The 23,578-nt window shown below is 46.8% G+C and overlaps 1 protein-coding gene across 2 annotated transcripts in view; it reads left to right on the top strand.

The window, feature by feature from the left end:
• Plxnc1 (plexin C1) overlaps positions 1-23,578 on the top strand; it is a 149,656-nt gene that overhangs the window by 87,295 nt on the left and 38,783 nt on the right. For both annotated transcript variants that reach the window (XM_005358143.2, XM_026784439.1), the window contains exons 10-19: positions 4,352-4,491; positions 6,928-7,107; positions 9,943-10,030; positions 13,126-13,329; positions 13,458-13,643; positions 15,760-15,862; positions 18,949-19,050; positions 19,351-19,454; positions 22,590-22,628; positions 22,893-23,017. In XM_005358143.2, the coding sequence (XP_005358200.1) occupies positions 4,352-4,491; positions 6,928-7,107; positions 9,943-10,030; positions 13,126-13,329; positions 13,458-13,643; positions 15,760-15,862; positions 18,949-19,050; positions 19,351-19,454; positions 22,590-22,628; positions 22,893-23,017 (1,271 nt within the window). The remainder of the gene's footprint in view (positions 1-4,351; positions 4,492-6,927; positions 7,108-9,942; positions 10,031-13,125; positions 13,330-13,457; positions 13,644-15,759; positions 15,863-18,948; positions 19,051-19,350; positions 19,455-22,589; positions 22,629-22,892; positions 23,018-23,578) is intronic.

Raw genomic sequence — 23,578 nt, forward strand, 5'->3', positions numbered from 1 at the left:
CAGGTTAGACACTTTTCCAACAGCTTAGTTGGAAGATAAAAATAAGCAGCCATTCCACAAACCACCTAATTAAGTAGTTTTCAATGTGCTTTCTTGATGCAAAACAATGAGAAACCTGAGATTTTTTTTTTTTACAAAATAATTTAAAATTTACTATCACTTAAAAACAACCCATTTGCAAAGTGGAACTAACAGGAAGCGGACCATTCTGAAGTTAGTTGGTGAAGGGTGGTAGGCTGGGGTGGTTCCAGTCAGCAGGGTCTTGATTTGGTGTATGAAACCTTGGATCTTGGAAGGCGCCTTGCTGTCGAGCTATGAGAAGTCCTGGCTGTATCCAGCCCAATTATGTTTTTCAACCAACCCTTCCAGCCCTTCTGCATGAGTCTGAGAGCTGGATGCATCATGCCAGGTCATGGATTACCTTCAGAGTACAAAATCAGATCTAAAGTACAGAGGGTGAACACGTGGTGGGAAAGACTGTCCTTTGCTCTTTTGTCTTCATTGTATTTTTAAAGTTATCAACAAATATAAAGAGTATTTCTGTGAAGTGTTGCAGCCATGAAATATAGCTTACAGCTGCTCTTTTTTTTTTAATTTAAAAGAAAAACATTTTCGTATGTCTTTTCATTATCTAGGGGTGAGGTCATCATCTTGGTAGCTTTTTAGCTTTCTAACTAAGATTAAGAAAAGTTCTCCAGGCAAACAAATGAGCTAATCTGACCCTCTTTGGAAGCAAACTGTGAGCATCTGCTTCCACAAGATAGGCCAGGCCTGGACACGGTCCTAAATGACCAATGGAAACTTTCTCTAAACAATAACGTTTTTCAAATGAACTCCTTCTGCTGTAGGAAGGCTGTATCTACTCAAGAGGAAATAAGACGACTTCATCCTCTGAAGCTGTTTCTAGAGCCACGAAAAGCGCAGAATGCAATTGTCTTATTTCAAAGAAAAATATTCTGTAGTTATGAGGCTCCCATTCTCTTCCACTGTGAACACAGAAGTGGCATGTGCTTAGCATGTTTTCCATTTTCGCTCCAGCAGACAGTCGCAGTATAAGTGCAAGAGGCACTGAGGAAAAGGGTTGACTTGGATGTCCATGGAGTGCTTACAGTGGAAGAAAGTTATGAATTGGGAGCATAGCTCAATGGGCAAAGCACAGGGACTGTGTAAGCATGAGAACCCGAGTTCATATCCCCTAAACCCATGGAAAGTTGAGTACGTAGCGCTGACCTATAATCCCAGCACTCCCAGTGCGAGATGGGAGGCAGAATCAGGGGAGGCCCTAGAAGTGTGTGCAGGAGCATCAAGGTGGAAAGTGAGGACCAGCACCCAAGGAGGAAGTTTTCTGACCTGTAACACACACACACATACACCTGCATGCACAGTTTAAAAAGATTAAACACACACGTATCTTACATCTCTAAGAAGATAGTGGTCTCTTGTAGAGCAGGGGATATAAATTGTCTCTACAGCTGTGGTTCTCAACTTCCCTTAAGGCTGTGACCCTTTAATGCAGTTCCTCATGTTGTGGTGACCCCCAACCATAAAATTATTTCTGTTGCTGCTTCATAAGTGTGATTTTGCTGCTGTTGTGAATCATAATGTAAATAGTCTTACGCAACCCCTATGAGTCTTTCAACCCCCAACGAGGTTGTGACCGACAGACTGAGAACCACTACTCTACCAAGAAGCAGGCAGTGTCTGTTTCAGGCTGTGCAGGCTGCACAGTCTCTAGTGTAGCTATTCAGTTATGCAGAAGCCGCTGGAGAAGGCACACATACATACTTCTGGACAATGAAATGGGAACCTCATGTGCTTTTGTATGTTTGAAATTCTATTCTCCTTTTGACATCCCTACACCCGCCCATGGGGCATCCAGAAACAACAGACCCTAGGCTATAGTTTGCTAGCTCTTGATATAACCCCCGCCCACATACTCCAAGTCTGTCCTCATCTAGCCCCGCCCTTAGGACCCTATAGATCTCTAGTAAGTACTTGATCATTTGATTGTCGCCTACAAAGCCACACCGTAAGCCGCCTTATACAACACACACTTGACATTTGTAAGGGATTTATCTTGAAGTCGTTGCTAATCCCCCCATCCCAAGGACCACTCTAGCAGATAATTTCCCCCCCATAAAACGCAGTCAAGTATCACAGAATAATTAGAGTGACCCTTTCGGGCTCTTGGCGACTCAATAAATACAGGGCTAAAGTCCTTTGAAAAGTGATTAGAATGAAGTCTGCCGCTGAAATCAATTCCCTGCCACGTTCCATCATCACGGTGGTGACATTAATGATGGATTTACCATAATCTGCCAAATCAATCCGTAGTGATAATGAGTGATGATTGTTGGGCCATATAGCACCCGTGTTTGCCAAGTGTAGGGATAAGTCCCACTCCTTAGGGGGCGTGTTCACCTCGGGCTAATGTTTACCTATAAATCTGGCAAGCGTGCTCACAGCGCTTGCTTCTGCTTTCCTGGTCTCTGCAGAATGGTGGTTCTGTAAGTCTATTACGCCATTAAAGCTATATATATTTTTACAATCTGTCTGCATTCGTTTACGCCGTTACATTTTGAACCACGACCCTGAGATTAAGAGTCTCATGCTCTACCCACTGAGCTAGCCAGGCAGACGTGATAGCTCTGTTCTCTGAGGCAGACGCAATGAACTCCGACTCAGGATGGACGTAGGCTAGAATTTTCCTGGTAAGCGCACCTCGAGGCGCTACATAGATTATTAGAAATGGGTTAAGAGGCTGAAACTAATGGGCCAAGCAGTGGTTAAAAGAATACAGTTTGTGTGTTGTTATTTTGGGGCATAAGCTAGCCAGGCGGCCGGGGTGCAGGGGACGCAGCCCCGCCGCTCCTATTACAACAGCTAAGGAACCAGAGGAAGGTGATGTTCATTTCAGTTCGATGCTCAGTGCAGCCAACCAGCAGGGCTGTTCTAAGGGCCATTAGAGTTCCCAGCAGTCAGCCACTGTCAGCAGGGGGGAGGCAGGAAGAGGGATCACACAGGTGCTAACCATCACAGCCCTGGACCAATGACTCATGTCTTCCTGATGGACTTTAGGCTACAAATGACTGTTCTCAGCATTTGTGTTCTGGCTCAGTATGACATGATGATGCTTCTCTAGACTTCCCAGCTTCAAACACAAAGAGCATACCATGAAATTTAGGCATGCTAAGGTCCGCTATACTTTGTATTGGCCAGAATCTCAGAATGGAGAGGATCTGTAAAAGAACAAGTGACCAGAAGGAAAGACAGTAGCATGTGCTGTTAGGAGACGACTGGATTGTTTGGTCTTGAAACAGTATGAAAATGGAGGCCGGAAGGGATGGCTCGGTAGTTAAGGGTACGTCTTGCTCTTGCAGAAGTTCCGAGTTCAATTCCCTGTCCCAATGTCAGGTGTCTCAGAACAACCTGTAACTGTAGCTCCAGGCAACCCAACACGCCCTTCTGGCCTCAGAAGCACCCTGTCACACATACATAGAAATTAGAATAAATGTGTAGAAAGAAAAGGGCAAATGATTCCTGCCTTCTTTGGGGTTTGCAGGGGAAATTAATGAGACCTTGCAAATGGAGAAGTGAGGAGACACAGACCTGGATGAGAGGGAAGTTAGGTATTGGTGTCCCGTGGCGCTCAGTCCTGGTTATCGGCCGGAGAAAGCAAGAGAGTGGGTCAGCAGATGTAGTAACTCAGTCACAGAGTACATAGTTGTTCACAATGGTTCAGGCATCTAACTTTCTAATACTGAGTGGCTCAGCTGGCAGCCACTAAGACACACTTAAGACAGACGACCCCACCACCACCACCACCACCACCACCACCGTCCATTTGAAACAAACAGAAAATAGAAACTCCTTTCTAGGGAATTAAATGTATCTGGATCGACATTTGTATCATCCGAATAATGAGTCCTGGGCTGGCTGACCTCCATCGGGGTGGCACCTTTACCTTCTCCACACTTTGCTCAAACACTGTGAGTCTCAGGACAGGGTAGAGCAGGGAGCTCCTCCTCAACTCGAGTGACGCGTGGCGTGACAGCTCACTCCTCGGATAGAATCCCGGGGCGCATCAACTGCGATGAACACAGACTAATTGGTTTCACCTCATGCTGTCACATGTTGAGAGACATGAGTCTTCAGCCCTCTTCCTTGAATTCATTGATTTCATTAAATGCTATCTGTGTGTGTTTGCAAAACGTAATTTCCCAGTGAGCTCTTCGAACCATAACACATCAACAGATTTGTATTTATTTATGTATGTATTTATTTGTGCGGGGGGGGGGATGGTGCCATTTTGTAGCTTTGATCTGCTGTTTTCATCTTTTGTTTCTAATAGGTCTTCTACATTAAGGCCATTGAGCCACAGAAAATATCGACCTTAGGGAAAAGTAACGTGATAGTTACTGGAGCAAACTTCACCCAGGCGTCGAACATCACCATGATCTTGAAAGGAACCAGTACATGTGACAAGGACGTGTGAGTTGAAACACTAATAATGGATCTTTGGTCAAGTTAAAACCCATGCCACGGCAATGACAGTAGACGCCAGACAATAGTTTTAAGCATTTTATAGAGAATATTTACAATAAGTCAAATGTTTTTAACGATTCCTTTGAGGTTCAGGTGGGAGACCCTGCCCTGTTGTCCCTTCTCTTTCCCACCCCAAATCTCAGCCCACAGCAACTTCAGGGTGTTGACAGTGGGAGCCTTGATTGATTTACAAAACGCGGTCAATTATGTATTGAAAGGAGCTAACTTACAAATACAGGCATGGGTCTTGGAAACTGATGAAGAGTTGTGGAGCCACTCTCTCAGTGGAGAAAATGAAAGTAGCAATGTTGTTCATTGTACCTTTCTTCTTTTGACTGGCCTGGTGTTCACTTCAAATATTTAAATTACTGGGGCATATATTAGTAGTAAAAAAAAAATACCCCAAATAAATACCAGGTGAATGTGGCATAGGTATCATAGATAAGATACCTGATTTCTTTTCATCCTAACAATGAAAAAATATTCAGTTTTTCATTAACATCCTTAGGGGAAATATTACACCTTCCCCAGGGGGAAAACACTAGCATCATGTAATACTAACACCGTGACAGATAGCTTTAGTTTTCTGCTTATTAACTTTTATAAGTTTGGGCTAATTTAAAGTTTAAAAAAATCTTGCAGTCTACATGAACCATAATATTTTCGTCATGGAAATGCATTTAAGACAGTCCGCTGAAGCGTGATGTTTTGGTTTTTAACTACCCAAACAGATTTGTACAGCACTCCTATCCGGTGCGCTTATTTAGTGAACTTTCTGTTCAAATGCACTGGCTGCACATCACAGGCCCCTCCCATTCCTGCAGCAAATCTGGGATACTCATGGTCTTGATGGGGACAGGTGCCCATCGTTGCCTTTCCTCTGTACCAGAGCGAATGAGCACACATTAAAGCCTGTATCTATGCAATGTAGGTATCTGATGTGTGCCATTTATCCTGGCTAAATACCTTATTGCAAAAATCTTTCATTTTGTACGGCAAAATCTGTGACGTTAGACACCTGTGCGCTCAATGAAGGCAATCAGCCTCACTGCAAAAGAAGTAGTTTCTGGAGCATTACCCTGTTTCTGGCTCTTTATGCCCTCATTTCCATTCTGAATGCATCTTGAGATGCCACAGTTATTAAATTAAATGACGAAGAGACCTTTCTGTGTGTAGCGTTCCACTAACCACATCTGCATGGAGAACCCAAGTTCACAAGCCGTCGCCGTAATAACCCAGTTAATCTCATGCCTGAGCCCATGATGACCCCAAACTCTTTTAACAGGGACTTCTTAAGTGAATGACTATTTTAAGGGGAGAAAAAAAGATAAGTGTAGTGATTGAATGGTCTATATCCCCACCTTTTGCCTTCCGAAATCTATAAGCAGGTTTGTGTTTAATGATTTGAGGATGAACATCCTAAAGCGTTACTTTAAATAAATGTAAACCTTAAAATTCATACATCTGGGGCAAGGTACATAGAAACGGACTCCGGTGTCTTCCACATTTGCTTCTTCAAAGGTGTGGTCATAGCATTAAGGTTAATAATCATGCACATAATATCCTTCCAGTCGTAAAAACAGATTCTCTCGTAGCACCATTAAGCCGAACAGGTGGCAAACACAACTTAGCCTGAATATGTGCTTTAGAAAGTCATAGACACGAGTCACTGCAGGTAGCAGAGGGACGTCATGGACATCATGGTTTGACTGTGGAGGGGCATCAGCCCCAGGTCCCTGTAGGAGCTACTGCCGATTGATTCTAAGACTTTGGGTTCCTGAATCAGGCCCCCTGTTCTTTGAAGGGCAGAACTGTCAGGTCTGCCTGGGGTCCTGCCCCATGAAACTGCTTCTTTAAAAGAAAAGTTTTTAATTCTGGAAATATCAGCACATATAAAAAAGATGCATATAAGTAAGCCTCTTTACAAAGTCGAAAATGGTGGGCATTCTTCCAACTGTTTCATCTTTCTCATGTGGGTGGGGGAGAGGGTAGAGTGGCTGGAAAATCTTAAAAGCAAATCCCGACGCCATGTCACTTCTTGGATCCTTCAGTGTATCTCCAACAAGAGCATTACCATGCTGTTCCTTGAAGTCAGCCATGATTTCTTAACTTAGTATAATGCCTCTTCTTGCCCTGGTTCATTAAGACTTCTGAGGACAAAGGTAAGAGTTCTCCTTCATTTCCCACTTCTGAAAGGAACGCAGATCAAAAGCAGACAGGCATAGCAGAAGGAGGAGCCCAGCCTGAGAGAGCTGTACCCAACAGGTGTACCCGTGCTTATGCAACTGTTCTGATAGTTCAGGGCCATCTTCAAGTGAAGTTCATAGGTTGTCACCTTAAGCGGTCAATGTGCTAAGTGTCTGTGTCCTGACCCCTTTCTAGGATCCGGGTTAGCCACGTGCTAAATGACACCCATATGAAATTCTCACTTCCGTCGAGCCGGAAAGAGATGAAAGACGTCTGTATTCAGTTCGACGGCGGGAACTGCTCTTCGGCGGGGGCTTTGTCCTACATTGCTCTGCCGCACTGTTCCCTGATAGTCCCTGCCACCACCTGGATCAGGTACTGTCGGGACCCACAGAGGGCTTCTCTTCTTCAGGAGGAAGGTCGTGGGCGTGTGCGTAAGATCATGAGCATCACACAAATCCACCCAGCCATGGTAGCTGCACCTAAATCTCCCTTGCGGGGTCCCTCCCAGAAAAATGCTCGCCACCTGACAGGCTGGTTGTCATGATGTCTCTTAAGCGCCGTGAGCACAGCCTGTTTTTATTTCACCGTGGTTACCGAGAAACTTCCAGCTCAGACATTTTCTTTGACCACAGTGACTGTTCTTAGCCCAGGCAGCTACTATGCCCTTCTGTACCAGGTGCCTCTCCTGCTCGTGACACATGGCTCTTCTCCTCACAGCTTGTCTTTTTCAAACGTTTGGAGTCAACGGTTCTGAATACTTTGAGAGAAACATTGAGGCCTACAAGCAGTCTCTACATTCCAAAGATCCTCCTTGAGAGACAGAAATTCCAAAACAAACTCTTTCAGATAAATCCAATATATTAACGGGAGGGGGGAGTCTCTCCCTCATCAAATTTAAATTCACATTTAGATTTTCGGAGTATAACCCCAAAGAGATTTTCTTCATCTCACACGACGTAAAGTTAATTTTCCAAGTACTCTCAAGATAAAAACGCTAACAAAGCATTGAGCGGGAAAAAAATGAGAAGGAAAAAGAGGGAAAAAAAACCCTTCAATGTGGGAGGTTCAATGTGTGTTGTAGGGAGCTGCGGGTTGCATTCTGCCATCCAGCTCCCGCCACCGGCTAGCTTTACCCGAAATAACAACACACAAACTGTATTCTTTTAAACACTGCTTGGCCCATTATATCTAGCCTCTTCCCCGCTAACTCTCGCACCTGGACTAGCCCATTTCTAATAATGTGTGTAGCACCCCAAGGTGCGCTTACTGGGAAGATTCTAGCCTACGTCCATCCTGGGTCGGAGCTTCATCGCGTCTGCCCGGGAGAGGGGAGCATGGCCTCTGCTCCAGAGAGCAGAGCTGTCGAGTCTGAGCTCACTTCCTCTTCCTCCCAGCATTCTGTTCTGTTTACTCCACCCACCTATGTTTTAACCTATGAGGGCCAAGCAGTTTCTTTATTATAATTAACCAATGACCTTCCTCCATCTAAGGCTGTGTTTGCTGTTCCTTTATGGCCGAAATAAAGAGCTCAGACTGAGCAGCTTCAACAGCACAGAGAATTTCCTCTATGTTATGGAGCTGAGTGTGAGGAAGGCTAGCCCCTTCTGAGATGTGAGGAAGGCTAGCCCCTTCTGAGATGTGAGGAAGGCTAGCCCCTTCTGAGGCAATGTCTCTGCTATGTCTGCAGCTAGTCATCTCTCTCAGTCCCTCCATCTAAGGCTGTGCCCTAATGTTTTTTCAGAACACCGTGAGTCCTATCAGATTAGGGTCCCTCAGTGAGCTCATCAAACTTTCATTATCTCTCACACGGCCCTTATCTTGGGTCAGGAGATGTAGTTTAGTGGTAAAATATTGCCTAGCACGTGCGAGGCCCCAGTTCAATCCTTAGCATTACCTACCCCACCCCCAAATCTTCTCTCTACCTATACCTCCTCCTGAGTAACCTGGGGGTCAGGGCGTCTGCATGCAAACCTTTCAGTCCACTGGAGTGGTATAGGGAGGATTGAGATTTTAAAAAAACAAGACTCTTGCATGCATCCGTCCCTCTGCTCTGAGACCAAGTATAAAAAGTAGACCGGATGTGGTACTTACCACATAGCTATGGTATATCTACTGACCTGGTTAAATCTTACAGAAACTCAGAGAGACCAGTGGTGGTCTCTTAGGCAGGGGGTCAACCGAGGCAGGGACACAGTTCAGACAGTAGACCCAGCTTTCTGATAGTGGGTTCAGGATGCGTGGTTTTCACCACAATGTTTGGTTTCCTTCACACATGTTACTGTGGTCTGTCATCATGGCTGTGCTGAGCCCTTGGGTCTCAACTGCTCCTCGGTCTTGAACTTTGAGCAAGAAGTAGGTGCCACAGTCTGAAAACAGTAGACGATGCTCGGGTTGGTTTTCTTAGAGACTGAGGGAGGTTGTCCGGTGGCCATATAGGCCCTACCCCCTTGTGTCTGGGGGGCTCAGGAGCTCTCTCTGCCCTGCATGCATTGGCCTGCTTCTGCCTATCTCCTGGATATCATCAGGAGTCCGCTAGTGTTGGACCTGATACACTGAGGTTCCTGTCTGGTGACCTCTGAGGATGGTCAGAGCTGCGGACAACTGTTTACTTCACACCCAGTGACCACTTTGACGGTGTCTGGTGTCTGGTAACACTCAGTGTGGTTTTGCTAAGATATATGTACCCCCCCCCCCCTACGCTGAAACTTTGTATCTTAAACAAGAATGCAAACTTCTAATGTCACTTACCATTTTACCTTGTCCAACCTGTTCCCCATCTCACTAAATAAAATATAATTGGGAGGTTGGAAGTTTGATGGTGAAAATCATTAGAGCAGGTCATCTTCAGACAGATTAAACAGTAACCAAATGAAATTTTGTTCCCTGAGATGCTCTCAAGGTACAGCAGATGATCTGGGTATCTGTGGCGAAATAGCACAAAAAAAGCTCAAATTCTATTAAAGAATTTGGGCATCTTCCCAGAATTAAAATAGGATCTGACCTGCATTTTCATATGTATGTGTCTTAAAAACCATGAGTCTGTACCAGCACCATTTAAAGACTTCTAAAATTATCTTGCAATTGAAATTGAAATTAGTTAATTGTCTTCCAAATATTACTAAGCTTAACATGAATTGTGAATCATTTAATAGTTTTTGGTAAGTATAAATTGCCCATGGCCTACCATTGTCTTTTCACTTCTTGCAGCGGTGGGCAAAATATAACCATCATCGGCAGGAATTTTGACGTCATAGACAACCTGATCATCTCACACGAGCTGAAGGGAAACATGAATGTAAGTGGAAGAATCATTTTCGCTCACGATTTTGTTTTCCTGTCACTAAGCTCCATACGTAGGAGGGGATATAATTCATCTCTACGACTTCGGCATTCTAATCTTCTGCTCCTTTATGATATGCACTGTCTGTCCTGTGACAGAAAGCCTTCATTCTTGGAGTTAATTGGGGTTGCCACACAGGAGGAGGAACCAGAAACGAATTTCATCTGATAAGGCCGGTTACGTTCCCCCTGTGTGAGATTCGTGGCAGCCATTTAATGAGATAATGCTTTTGCATGTGTGTGAAAGTCCCTGTGGATGGCTGAGGTGTGATGTTCAGAGCCTGTGAAGAGCAGGTGGTGGTGGCCCAACAGGTGGAGGTCGCTGACGTGTTGAAGTAACAAAAATTCTCTTGTCATTGTCTCTGGGGTCACATGTAGACACTTTCTTTTGCCCTCGCCCATGTCCCCAAAGTAGAGGCAGACTGTGCGGAACGTCTGGTCCCTATTGGGGCTCAGTTCTCTTGAGAAGAACCTTGAGAGTCTCCCAGGGGCTTATAGGTTGAAGCCATGGGTGCTATGAAGAGCGGGTGAGGGACCGCAGCTGCACCTTGGCCCCTCTAGTTAAGCTGTCACTTGTAGGTGCTTCTTGATTTCTCTTCCCTTTCCTTCTTTTCTCTAACGTGAGGGAGTGGCCTTTCTGGGCTGCTTCCTTTCAGGGACGGCAGAGCTGAGGGTGCCAAAAACTTTGTCCCATTGGCAACCAGCGTGTGTTCAGGCCTAGAAACGGGAGGCATATCAATCCATCTTCCTTACAGCCATCTTTTCTACACGTCCCCTTTCTGACACACTTCCTGGCCAGTCCCCAGCCTCACGGTGTAGTGTGTCTGATTCTGGCCAGCTCCCCATGATGGGACCACATTCATTCATGTAGTGACTCTTGATCTGAGGCTCAGCCTGAGCCAGTAGACATGGAGACATGTTCTCTTACCCAAAGCATGGCCCATTTACTGTGTACCTACTGTAAGCAAAACATTTTGCTGGCTGCAAGAACAAAGGAGAAATGAGCTACTTCCCCCTCCCCCCTTCCATCTTCCTGAAAGAAGATGGCAGACCTGCACTGGAACTGGACGAGCGGGGCAGGCGATGGTAAGCGCTAGGTCCTCTGATTCCTTCCAAACCAGAAAGTTCCAGAAGGTGTGATGTGTTTCCCGCCGAAAGTATGAGTGGATGGAGTCGAGACAGCAAATGGAGGACGATGGGGAGGGGCAGACAGGCAGGCAAGGAGGTAGGGATAGGGGGTGACTGCAGGCGCAGAAGACAGGTTCCTCACCAACCCTTGGCTGAAACAACCACATTTGCTTTGTTGGAACCTGGCGGCTGCGCTAGAGCAGTGATGCAGGTCGCTGAGAAATGCGCAGGGACATGCGAGAGAGAATCATACTGAAAACATCATCCTTCATTCGGCAATTGATCTCCCAGTGCCCCTGGCTCTGAAGGCAATGGGGGGAGCTCTTGAGGGTCTTTGGCAAGAAGTGATGAGTATGGGTACCATTGTATCAGCGGTGCATTAGGGTAGTTGAGAGAGGCAGCAACTCAGAGAGGATGCTCATGTGCAGATGATGCTCAGGCATGGCTGAGACATGTCCAAGTGTGACTGAGACATCCCCAGAACCCTGTGGAGCTCTCCGCTGGACTGCTGTCTGCAGCGAGGCTCTACTGGACTGGTGATGGGGACGCAGGTCATTTCGACATTATCACTGAAGAGGAAGTGGGGCCAACAGTGTAGAAGAGAGAGCACCAGGGGTGAAGAAGGGATGCCTAGAATCTGCCGGCAGTTTTACTTCCAGGACTCGAAGAAAATCAGATGACCAGAGAAGGTGTCTGAGAAGTTGTTCAAAAATAGACGTTGGTCCCAGTAAAACAGGTGTGTGTGTGGGGGGGGGGGGGTTTCTTAGGAGTAAGGAGCTAGGATTACCCTCTTGCTGGTCCTTCTTTTAGGAAGTTGGTAAAAAGCCAGCACGGTGGTGTTGAGGCCCCTACTGAGGAGGTGGGGACTGTTGCCCAGTGGCTTTTGATCTTATCAGAGAAGGGCTAAGGCAGGGAAGAAGGCTGGAATTTAGAAAAGTGTGGTTAGGGAGGGTGTACTTGCACCGGTATGGCCATCTCTGCCCTCTGTCCACTCGCCTTTAACTCCAGGATTAGAGAAAACAAAGGGAATGGTTCTCCCACCTGACATATCTGCCAGTCTCTTCTCCACATTGCTCTTTCCCTTCCTTTTTATCTTACAGTGCTAAGGATCAAACCCAGGGCCTCAAGCATACTAGGGAAGCTCTCTGCCACCAAGCCACACCCCCAAAGCACCCACCAACCTCTCCTTACATTTCCTGCGAGGTTTCCCTGCCTGTACCCTTGAAAATGGCTGTGTATTTATGGGTTTTCTTTGTAAATAAACCTGTTCATAAACTGGGCCAGGCTTCCGACTTCCGCTCCCGTATCTATGCTCTTTGTTCCTTAAGGGACCCACTGCCCTTCAGCTTTTCTTTTCTGCTATTTTCTGTTATGCCTGAAAAGCTGCTTCCTCCTTGTGGTTAGGGACTTCTGCTAACAGGGAGCCTCTGCCAGAGCTTTCTCTGCTTGGGGCCTCTCGCTGCGGAGGCTCCCTTGACACACGGTGACTCAGCCAGGTACGAGCAAGTTAGCAGCTGGCCTTGGCTCTCAATTCCCACCCCACGTTCCCAGGACTCAGCCACCTTTGTGCTTTTGAGCCCAAAGTGTTTCCTTTTCCGTTCATCCTGCTTCTCTTTGCAAAGCCTCCACTTCCCCATGATGTCACCTGACTGCTTTCCTGAGTCCAATATCCCTAACACTATGTGTTGAGTACGCTAGCATCCTGTGTGCATCCCTGTCAAACCCTAAGCGCTCTTGCAGATGGAATCTCATTCATGGGAGCCCACGTTTAATTGAATGAGTTTTTAATCTCAGTCCATTTCACAGAGGGTTAGTTTAACCCTCTGAGCGTCACACTGTTGCTAGCCTGGTTTTATAGAGGGAAAACCAGAAGTTTGGTTCCCCTGGTCCTTTGGTGCCTAATGGGCTCATTCTTCTCTCTAGGTCTCTGAATATTGCACAGCAACTTCCTGCAGGTTTTTAGCCCCCAATTTAAAGAGCTCCAAGGGGCGTACAAATGTTGCCGTGAAGCTAAGAGTCCAAGATACCTACTTGGAGTGTGGGACCCTGCAATACCTTGAGGATCCCAGATTTACAGGGTACCGAGTGGAGTCTGAGATCGACACAGAGTTGGAAGTAAAAATTCAAGTACGTTTCTTTTTTTTCTTTTTTTTTTTCTTTTTTTTTGGTGTGGGCTATTCCCAGTCATGGGCTAGAAAGGTGTGCGCATTTCCACGTGTGCTCTGAGTCCCTTGTCATCATCATGTTCGTTGCAGAAAGAAAATGACAATTTCAACATTTCCAAGGATGACATTGATATTACTCTCTTCCACGGGGAAAACAAACAGTTTAATTGCAGTTTTGAAAATATTACCAGAAACCAGGATCTCACAACCATCCTGTGCAAGATCAAAAGCATCAAGAATGCAAACAGCATCGCCACCTCCTCGAAGAAAGTCCGTGTAAGTCACCTGGAAGTCCCGACACCTGTTGTCTTTATCTGAGTCTTGGTAATTCCCTTCCTAACCCCCAGATTGGAATGGAACCATAGATCCTTAGATTTTTTTTTCTCTTTACATAGGAGACAAACAAAGCTGATAGTGCAAGCCCAAGCGCAATCCTACCAGAATAGCAGGCAGATCCATCCATGTGCTTGTTCGAATGCCAAAGCTTTGAACACACCATTGTCTATAATCCTAATGAGCTTTTGTGCTGGCTGGACCTTTAGACCATAGCATCTGTGAGCAGCATCCCCAGACCCACTGATGCCTGGGCTGTCGTTCTTTCTCCAAATGTAGAGGCGGTACATCTTAGCGGAAACCCAAAGCAGAAGCCTCGTGGGCACAGGCAGGGTGGCACTAACTTCTGTCAGCAGCCATTAAAAAAGCCATGGTTTGCGAGTGGCTCCCTCCGCTGTGGTCTCCCTTTCCTATGTGCTGGCCGTCTTTTCCCAGCTGTAACTGAGGACCCTCAGAGAAGGGAAATGCCCGGTGCTGTTGACTCTTTCCAGTGGGAGAGGCTCTGCACAGTCTGTGTAAAACACGTTCTGTGAGACAGGAGCTCTGGCTCCGTGGTCGAGTGCTCGCCCGTGGTGCGCAAGGCTCCGGGCTTAATCTCCAGCATTACAAGAAGAAGAAAGAATAACACTTTACTTTGTGGTTTAAAAAAAAAAAAAACAACCTGGCTAAAAGACAAGAAAGAACCTACCATAGTGGGAGGCAAAAATGAGTATGAGCTCACGTCCCAGCTGTGTCGCTGAACAGCTCGTGGCCTTAGGTGAGGGATTTAACTTCCCTGACCCTCCCTTCGTTTATCATTTTGGTAAAGAGGGTAGTATTCATTACAAAATCAGCAACAACTGATCCCACAAGGGCCCTGCCTTCCATGCTAGTCGAGTGTGGCACGCACTTGCATCCTCAGTTTGCAGCACGGCCCCCAAGTGCCTGTACTGGGATTCGAACCCAGCAGAGCAGAAAGCAGACAGAAACAGCTGCCTTCCCGAGCTTCCCAGTGGAGGAGGGCAGCGAAGAAGCAATGTTTAGGGAGGACAGTGGGGGTGGGGGGAAATTGGGCAAGCCAGTGCTGTATTTCCGTCTAACTGTGGGAATGTGTGCCTGAAAGGTGATGTCAGAGTGAGGGCCCTCAGGGAGGAGGAGGAGAAGGAGCCGCTGTGCACGGACACACCGGACAGAGGGAAGTACAGGATCCCAGGGTCCCGAGGCAGATACCTGCTGGCTAGGTCTCATCCGCACCCAGTGGGTCAGCATGGCTGGAATGAGAGGAGCAGTCCCAGGAGACTAGAGAGTTCTCAGGGCCAGAGATTACTAGGACCGGGGGCTTGGTGTTTGATTCGGGGCATCTACTAGAGAGGTAATGAATACAGGGGTGGGGTGAACTGGCATCCTATAGGACAGAGACTTTTGGTCCTTACCATTGCCCACCTGTAGGCCCTGTCAACATCCCATTTCAGAGATGACAGAATGAGACACGGAACAGACTAACAAGACTCTACAAGGAGAGAAAAGCTGGACCACCAAGACCTGGTACCAGCCCAGTCATTTTTCTTGGTGATTCCTTAGGGCAGCCTGGGTCCCGCGGGGCTGCCTCAGCACGTGTGTGTGCAACCATGAAGAAAGAATGCAGATGTAGAGTTTTTCCCTTTTCAAGTGTAATTTCCAAGTTCTTCTTAGCCCCCTGACCCCTCATCCCGCAAAAAGCAGAAAGTGGAAAATGCCCTCAGGAATCAGTTGGTTATCCTTGCCAAACCAATATTCACCAAGAGTGCAGCATTCAAAACCTTCCTGCCCGGAAGCCCCGGTGGGAGAGAGAGCAATGGAATCATCCCCGTGGAGAAAGGCCAGGGCCCTTCTGCATATGTGTTAGCCCACCTCTGCAGTGGTAAGCCTCAGGACAAAGAGGGCCAGCACTGGCACACCTACAGACCAGTCTGGCATGCCTACAGACCCGCACCACCCCACGGCTTCTGTATCTTGCGGGAAGTCTATCAGGGCAGGGCAGTGCACCTGCCTATGGTGCGCGCCTCCCCGGGGGCTCATGGTGCCAATCTGTCCCCATCAGGTCAAGCTGGGAAACCTGGAACTCTATGTGGAGCAGGAATCCGTTCCTTCCACGTGGTATTTTCTGATCGCGCTTCCCATCCTGCTGGCCATTGTCATTGTGGGTAAGTCCCCCCGTTTCAGTTTGTTGGAAACTGAAACTATTCCCTGAGGCTTCTCAGCGCAGGCAGATCTTCAGCTTTTAGGAGCATCTTTGGTTTTCCTTAACTATTGATGGGTGAAAGCCCAACTTCTACTTTGGGAGAAGGGTAAAAGGTGCACGTTGAGGCCTTCCTAGCGAGTTCTTAGGGTGTGTCAGTAACAAAGACCCAGATTACAAAACGGTACCGTGTGTTTGAGAAATATCCAGCTGGCTCCCAAAGTCTTGGGGACCATTTTAAAAACAAGTCCATATGGGGACCCCCAGGATTTGGTCATCTCATCCTGCCTCCTTAGCCCACTAAGCACCACCTCCTATCCACCCCATGTCCCGTTTTTCCTGGGGGAATCAGCTTTTGCAAGTGTGTCTGTGTTTCCCATTCCAACATGCTGCTCTTCCTATGGATGCGGAGGGGCCATACCGACTACCACTGGATTAATTCGGACTGTCGATGTTTTATTGGGTCCTACAGAGAGGTTCTTTCTTTTTTTTTTTTTTAACTGAAGACGTTGACATTTCAAAATTAGGGTAACACATTTTAAATTGTTGTTGAGATCGTGAGATGTCTAAACTATCAGATCCCAGTTGTACCTAGCATCAGTTGTTAGAGCCTTGCCACTGCTGTTGCTTGAAGAAGGTATGTGCTCCCTGGATTTCCACCATAGTCTCTGCTGCCCGGTGGGGTCTCTACCCATCGCTCTTCAGCTGGTGCCTGCAGCCATTTCGTGTGTGGCCTTTTCATTCTGTTTCTTCCCCTTCTTTCCCAAATGATGTAGCGTTTCCTCTAAGTACACCTGGTGTCTTTTTGACCCTGTAGGGGGCTGGAGGCAAGGGACAGCGTCTTCTTGGACCTCCCTGACCCTGTAGTGACCTGGAGGCAAGGGACCTTGGACCTCCTTCCCACTGTTTTCCTTTGCTCTTTCTGAGCACTGGATGTGATGTTGATGACTCTGGATCATGAGACAAATTAAGGGCTGGTGCTTTCCTTGGGCTGTTCACGCTCTTGTGAGGGAAGATATACTTGGGCGGTTAACTGTTTGGGGAAATGAATTTGTTTTTCAGATACCCTATTTTGCCTTGTCAGTGATTATTTCAGGTATTTTTTTATGCTCTTCCCCAAGTTGTCTACCTCTGTCATGTATTTGCGATCTAAAATTTGGTTTGGCATTTTAATAAAGTCCTGGTTGACGCACGCTTCGATGAAGAAGATTGCTTGTGTAGATGCTGAGCTCTGCACCGGGCTCCTGCTGCAGTGGAGCATGCTCGGCTCTCTCGGCCTCGCCGGATAGCTATGGCCACTTTGTGACTTCTAGAAATTTCTGGTCTCTTCCCAGACTTTTAAGAGGTCATTTTTGACCTTTTAGGTAATTTGCAGAACTTCTCAAAAAAACCACCTCCGTTCTGACTCATTCTAGGGAGGATGTGTCGCCAGCAGCTACAGTAAGCCTACCCTAGTTCTTCAGTCATGTCATGCCATTAGGGAAAACACTAAACACACTTAGCCTAGCCTGCCACCAACAGAGCCAAGAAACCCACCCTGCTGTGTGGATGCACCAGCTCCCTTTGCATGCTGAGCCAGGATTGTTCAAAGTAGCTTCCTGGAGAGTCATGGTCCCAAATCCCAAATGATATTCTTGGAAAAAGGGGTTCTCTGGCTTGGGCCAGTTTGGGCTTTATGGAAATGCACAGTCCTGATTATAGGAAGCACTGTTGAGGTGGTGGCAAAGTCTGGGAAAGAATTCTGTGTAGCTGTGTTGAACAAACATTGTGCTTGCTAGTAGCCATTCCTTCATGTAATGGCTTTAAAAAGAATCTCTCTCTCTCTCTCTCTCTCTCTCTCTCTCTCTCTCTCTCTCTCTCTCTCTCTGTCTGTGTGTGTGTGTAGGGAGGGATGCTCAAATATCATAGTACACACATTGGCAGAGGGCAACTTGTGTGTGTGTGCACACACACACACATCTATCCGTGTGTAGGGGGTATGCCCAAACACCATAGCACACGCGTTGCTGGCAGAGGACAACTTTGTAATGCTAACAGGGTTTCTTGTTTATCACTGCATACAGCAAGGTGGCTGGCCTTGAGGCGTCTGGGAAATCCCCAGTCCCTGTCTCCCATCTTGCTGTGGGTGTCTCTGGCTCTACATGGGTTCTCATACTTGCATGGCATACACTGTACTGACCAAGCCATTTCCCCAATCCCATTTATCTGATATATGTTCAAAGACGAGATCCTTCTGGGATAACGCAAGAGAGTTGCCAACTGTTAGTTCTTCAGGTCGATGTGGTTTCTTGATTTACTGCTTGTAATCTCGTCTCTGTCTCAGCTCTTGTGGGTAAGGCAGGCAAGCACAGAGATGCTAAGGGATTTGCTCAGGGTCATACAGGCAGTAAATGAAATGACGGAGTGGACTATAAACCTGAGCTCCAGGATTCATTCCGTTGACTACCCAGACTGCATGGCTCAGAGTCATGGTGGGGACCAAGGCAGGCAGTCTACTGTGGGGGCTCCCGATGACTGACTTTATGTCACCCTTTCTGAACTATGCAAGTTAGGCTCCCGTAGCCAGGATGGACCTGTGGTTCCGCCCTGCATTTGCAGCGTTGCTTTATTTCTCCAGAGATGTTTAGAGATGTTGAGAAAAGAACGGAACAATATAAATGGCCAGTGGCTGTAGGGAAACTCGGCTTGTTTCATTACTTTCCAGTCAGCTGGGATCTTTGGTTACAAGCGAAGGTTATTTGATTTCATTTTCACTTTAAGAGGACTGAGTGGGTTTTTTTTTTCTTCTCTGTTATGTTTAACACCTTCCTCTTTAGAACAACCTCTTATGGAAATGTCCCTTTAATAAAATTAAACTCTTATTTTCCCTTTTGCTTTTGTGGCATTGGAGGAGGAACCAGGGCCAGGGGCATGCCAGGCCAGACCCCCAGCCCTAAGATAGATTTTTTTTTGCCAGCTATTTCCTACTCTTCATCTTCCTCCCTCTTTCTTTCCCTCGTCTTCATTTCTGTGTCGCTCTCCCCGTCTGACGCAGTGTCTCTGTTTCCTCAGTGGCCGTGGTGGTGACCAGGCACAAGTCGAAGGAGCTGAGTAGGAAGCAGAGCCAACAGCTGGAACTGCTGGAGAGTGAACTCCGGAAAGAGATACGTGATGGTAAGCTCTGAGATTTTGTTTTCAGAGAAACAAGCCCGCTTCGCCTCTTCATTCTTGCCCTTATGTGGAGAGCGCCTCATAATGAAAACTATTGGTATCATAGACAGCTGAACAGCAGGGTATGGGCCTGGCTTTGTGTCCTATTTTAGCCCCTTCTCTGCAACCAGCCGAGTAATTATCTATTGTTTTTTTTTTTCTTTAATGAAAACCAAGGTCATACCCGGTGTTAGACAAAACAGCAGAGGATCTTATCCAGTGTTTGTGGAATGAAAACGTGGCTCTTGGGATTCTGTCTTGCAGGGTTTGCCGAGCTGCAGATGGATAAATTGGATGTGGTTGATAGTTTTGGAACCGTACCCTTCCTTGACTACAAACACTTCGCTCTGAGAACTTTCTTCCCTGAGGTAAAAGAACATTGATCATCATCCGCAGGTTGAGCCTTGAATAATAATGCAAGATCCTGCCTTAAGTTCAAGCCGAGCAGGGAAGAGGATCATTATTAATTGCATTGATTAGGGTAGAAAGAAGCAACAGGCCACTGGCGATTCCTCTTTGCCTGGTAACAAAAACCCAGGACGGTCGGAGGTTTTAGAGTGATGGTTTTTGCTTTATTTTTTTACTACCAGTTTCGAACTGAATTCGTTGCTGGGAAGTGAGCTAATTCATTGAAAGATCGATCAATTGCGGGCTTGCCTATTTGTTATGTTTATCTGCCTGACTTGCACAGCTGCTTCTAGATTAGTCACTATTATTTCTCAATTGGAAACGGAAAGCGGTGCCATCAAAAAGGAGGAAAGTGGACACCCAGGGAATTTGAGTTGATGGCCGGCATTTTTAGCCGGGTAGAGGTTTTATGGTCTCTTCCCGGGCAGTTTTTCTTTAGTGGATCAGTTTGTAGCTTCCTCGTTTAATGGATGCAGGTGTATGAACGGAGCTGCGAGCTGTTCTAGAGCCTCGGGAAGTAGTGTGTACGGCGTGCAGTCGTGCACAGTGTCCTTTGGGTTGCAGCCTCACCCCTGTCCTGACAGACACTTCCATTTTGTCACCCACTCACTCTTCATTCACCCTCCCAAGCCGCTGGCAAAGCTCTCACTCATTCTGTCTCATGGCCCGACGTCTCTGGTGACCCCAGGGAGACACCCCCCCCCCGTCCCCGCCCTGGAACACATAAATCCCAATGACCATATTTAGATCCAGGGCTGTCAGCAAAGTCAGAAATCTCTTCAAGCCATAAGAAGAGCTTATATCACCTTGCCAGAAGCACCTTGGCTCCGTTTGGCCAGAAGCCTAGGAACACAGGCTCATGCAGGAAGCAATTTCTAGCTTCTCTCCAATTCTACCATTGGGCACTATGATATATAATACGTTGTCAGGAGGTTAGGACATTGCCACAAGACACCTGCTATATGGGGGGGGGGTGCTAAGCCTTGGGTTATAAATCAAGAAGACTAAAAAGAGGCCAGCCTTTTGACTTCTCCACCAAGAACACCAGGCACCGAGATTGGCTGTTGGCTGCCATGTCCGCTTGCTGTGCCTGGGAAACGGAGGGAAATTCAAGTCCCTGAGTCAGGGCGAGGCTCACATTGCGAGCCCCAGTTCCCAGCTCTCTGAGATCCCCATTAAGAATTTAAAAGCAATAAAATAGCAGAGATCGTCCAGCATCGAGATGAGTACTGTGTGGGCTTCTACAGCTAATGACTGCCCTTGAGTGCTGAATAGCATAAGCCGTGGCCTGAAAAAGAAATTCTCCTATCTTCTAAAGGCAGTAATCAGGGACAAGGGACAGTGATGAGTGTCCAGGAACACTGCTGAGTGTCTCCAAAGGAAAGGAAACCCAGCATAACACGACGTTATTTCAGGGTAAGAGAGAAATAGTCACAAGGCCCCGAAGTGACTGATTTAACTCAGGGTTCAAGCGTAATCTCGAAAGGCAAATGGAAAGCCAGAAGTCAGAGGAGCCATTAAGAGAGAGGACCCAAGAAGTAACCACCAGGGATTTTTTGTTTTTTTTCCAAACTCTCTGATGGAACCCAAGTCAAAACCAAGTTTATAGTAATAAGAGGGAGGAAAGAAAAGGCCGTGCCCCAAGGCCAGACCCCTTACCACACGCCTAGGCAGCAGATAAGGCCAAGTGTTAATAAGACCCTTTGCTGATTGACCTGGAGCCAAGTGCTTGGCCCTGGAGCTTGGGTGCTCCAAAGAACTTGGTTGGTCAGTTCCTTCAAGACGGCAAAGGAAGAGGAGGCCCAGATAGCCACTGCTCCCCGCCTACTGATTTGTGTTTGAGACAGTTTCTCAGACAGTAAGGCCTCAGATTCCCAATGTCAGGAAGAATGACCTGGACTTCTGTTCCTCCAGTAGATAGACTAACTTTTGTCCTTCTGAAAATAGAAGAGACAGGGTAAACAGAATATCTAATCTCTTGGAAGAAGGAAAGTCAAATGAAACAAAGAAATGGGGAAAGGACCTTGAGGCCGGGAGGCAGGGTGCCAGGGAGGCAGGGAGCCAGGGTACTACTCCAACAGAAGGTCGAGAATGAATTATTGGGCCACTAGAGGACTCAGAAGGTAAAGGCATTTGCCACCAAGCCTGACAATAAGAATTCAGTCTCTGGGACTCATATAAAAGAGAACCCAGGGTTCCCTGCCCAGTGAGAAGTCCAAGGACCACCCACCTCCATCCAGGTCTAGTAAGGTGAGCATCCAAACTGCCTAGGCTCCCACAAAGCCACTACGTGCAGTAGGATCAAAACCCCACTGCCATTGTTCTTGAGTTCTCAGTAGTCCTCATTGTCCGCTATGTTCAGCGAGTCCGGTTTTATCCCAGGTTTTTTCAGACCCAGCAGCTATGGGCTGACAAGGGAGGGGAACTTGATTGGGGGAGGGGGAGGGAAATGGGAGGAGGTGACGGGGAAGAGACAGAAATCTTTAATAAATAAATAAACGGAAAAAAAAGAGAACCCACTCCCAAGAGTTGTATTGTACACACACACACACACACACACACACACATACACACACACACACACACACAATGGCATGCCCTCCCCCTCCCCTTTAAGTAAATGTAATTACAAAAAGCTGTTTCAACTGTGTGAGCCTTACCCTTAGGGGTCAGCACTGTGTGAGCCTTACCTTAGGGGTCAGCACTGTGTGAGCCTTACCCTTAGGGGTCAGCACTGCGTGGGCCTTATCTTCACAGGTCAGTTGCTTGACAGAGGTCTGACATTCCCGTAATTTCCCACCACCATTTCTTTGAGTCCGTTCTTTTTCAAATGCAATGGAATCTTCCAATAAAAATGAAGCTGACATGTGCTGGCGACTATTCGAAGAGGCTTCCAGAAGTCACAGGTGTTTCTGGAGCACGCAATAGTTACTCATTACATCTTGGAGGCTACACAACAGGCACAAGCTTGAGGGATCTTCAGATTAGCAAATAGCACCTCTGCTTTATTGAAATGGACTTGCGTAGTATAACGGAAATGCACTATTCGCTTCCCTTGGATGTTACAAGTAATAAACGTGTCTTCTTCCTCTCAGTCAGGAGGCTTCACACACATCTTCACTGAAGATATGCATGTAAGTCGCTCAGTTTTCATTTCTTGCCCAGTGGCTGACTGGCTTTCCATGTCATTACCATCATTGTCATCACTGCTATTATTACTTTGCATTTTTATTGTGGATTTTTTTGGGGGGGAGATCATAAGTTCAATATTAAATCATTCATTGTCTTGGAAAACCCATTGTGGAGCTACTTTCTTTCAACTTGTGTACTATATACTAAGTTATGTTATCTTATGTAGTCTACTGTTATATTATTATGTTGTTTTTCCCCCCTTTCAGAATAGAGACGCCAATGACAAGAACGAGAGTCTCACAGCCTTGGATGCCCTCATCTGTAACAAAAGCTTCCTAGTTACCGTTATCCATACCCTTGAAAAGCAGAAGAACTTCTCGGTAAAGGACAGGTACGTGCTAATACTTTTGTGTTTTGCTAAGCACTTAAGCAGACACATTAAAACCTAAACGCCCGACAGGTATGATGGCACATGCCTCTAATCCCAGCACACTGAAGACAGACTTTGAGACCAGCCCATGGTCCAGATCCTCTTGCATCTACGTCTCTGTGAGTCTGAGACCGTAACAAATTATAGGCCAGCCTGGCTATGTGGAAAGACTGTCTCGGAAACAAACGAAACCCCAAGCTACTTGTTTTACCACCGCTTCTTTCTTGAAGGACTGGTTATCAACAGACGCTTCTCACTGAGCTACATCTTTAGCCCTCACGCTCCTTGCTCCCAAACCACTGCCTGAAACATGGTGTGCACCTTCCCAGAGCTGTTGACAGGGTGTTCACACAGCCGGGCTGTCTGCAGCTCAGATCACACCAGCCCAACACCAATTCTGTCTCAAAGGCTCAAATACACGCGCATGCACATGCCGCGCGCGCGCACACACACAGCAAAACCCTGTAAAACCCTGAAAAAACCCCCAACGCCAAAAAAGAAATGAGAAAAATTCTCAACCAA

Source organism: Microtus ochrogaster, chromosome 24 (assembly GCF_000317375.1).
Source record: "Microtus ochrogaster isolate Prairie Vole_2 chromosome 24, MicOch1.0, whole genome shotgun sequence".
NCBI lineage: Eukaryota > Metazoa > Chordata > Mammalia > Rodentia > Cricetidae > Microtus > Microtus ochrogaster.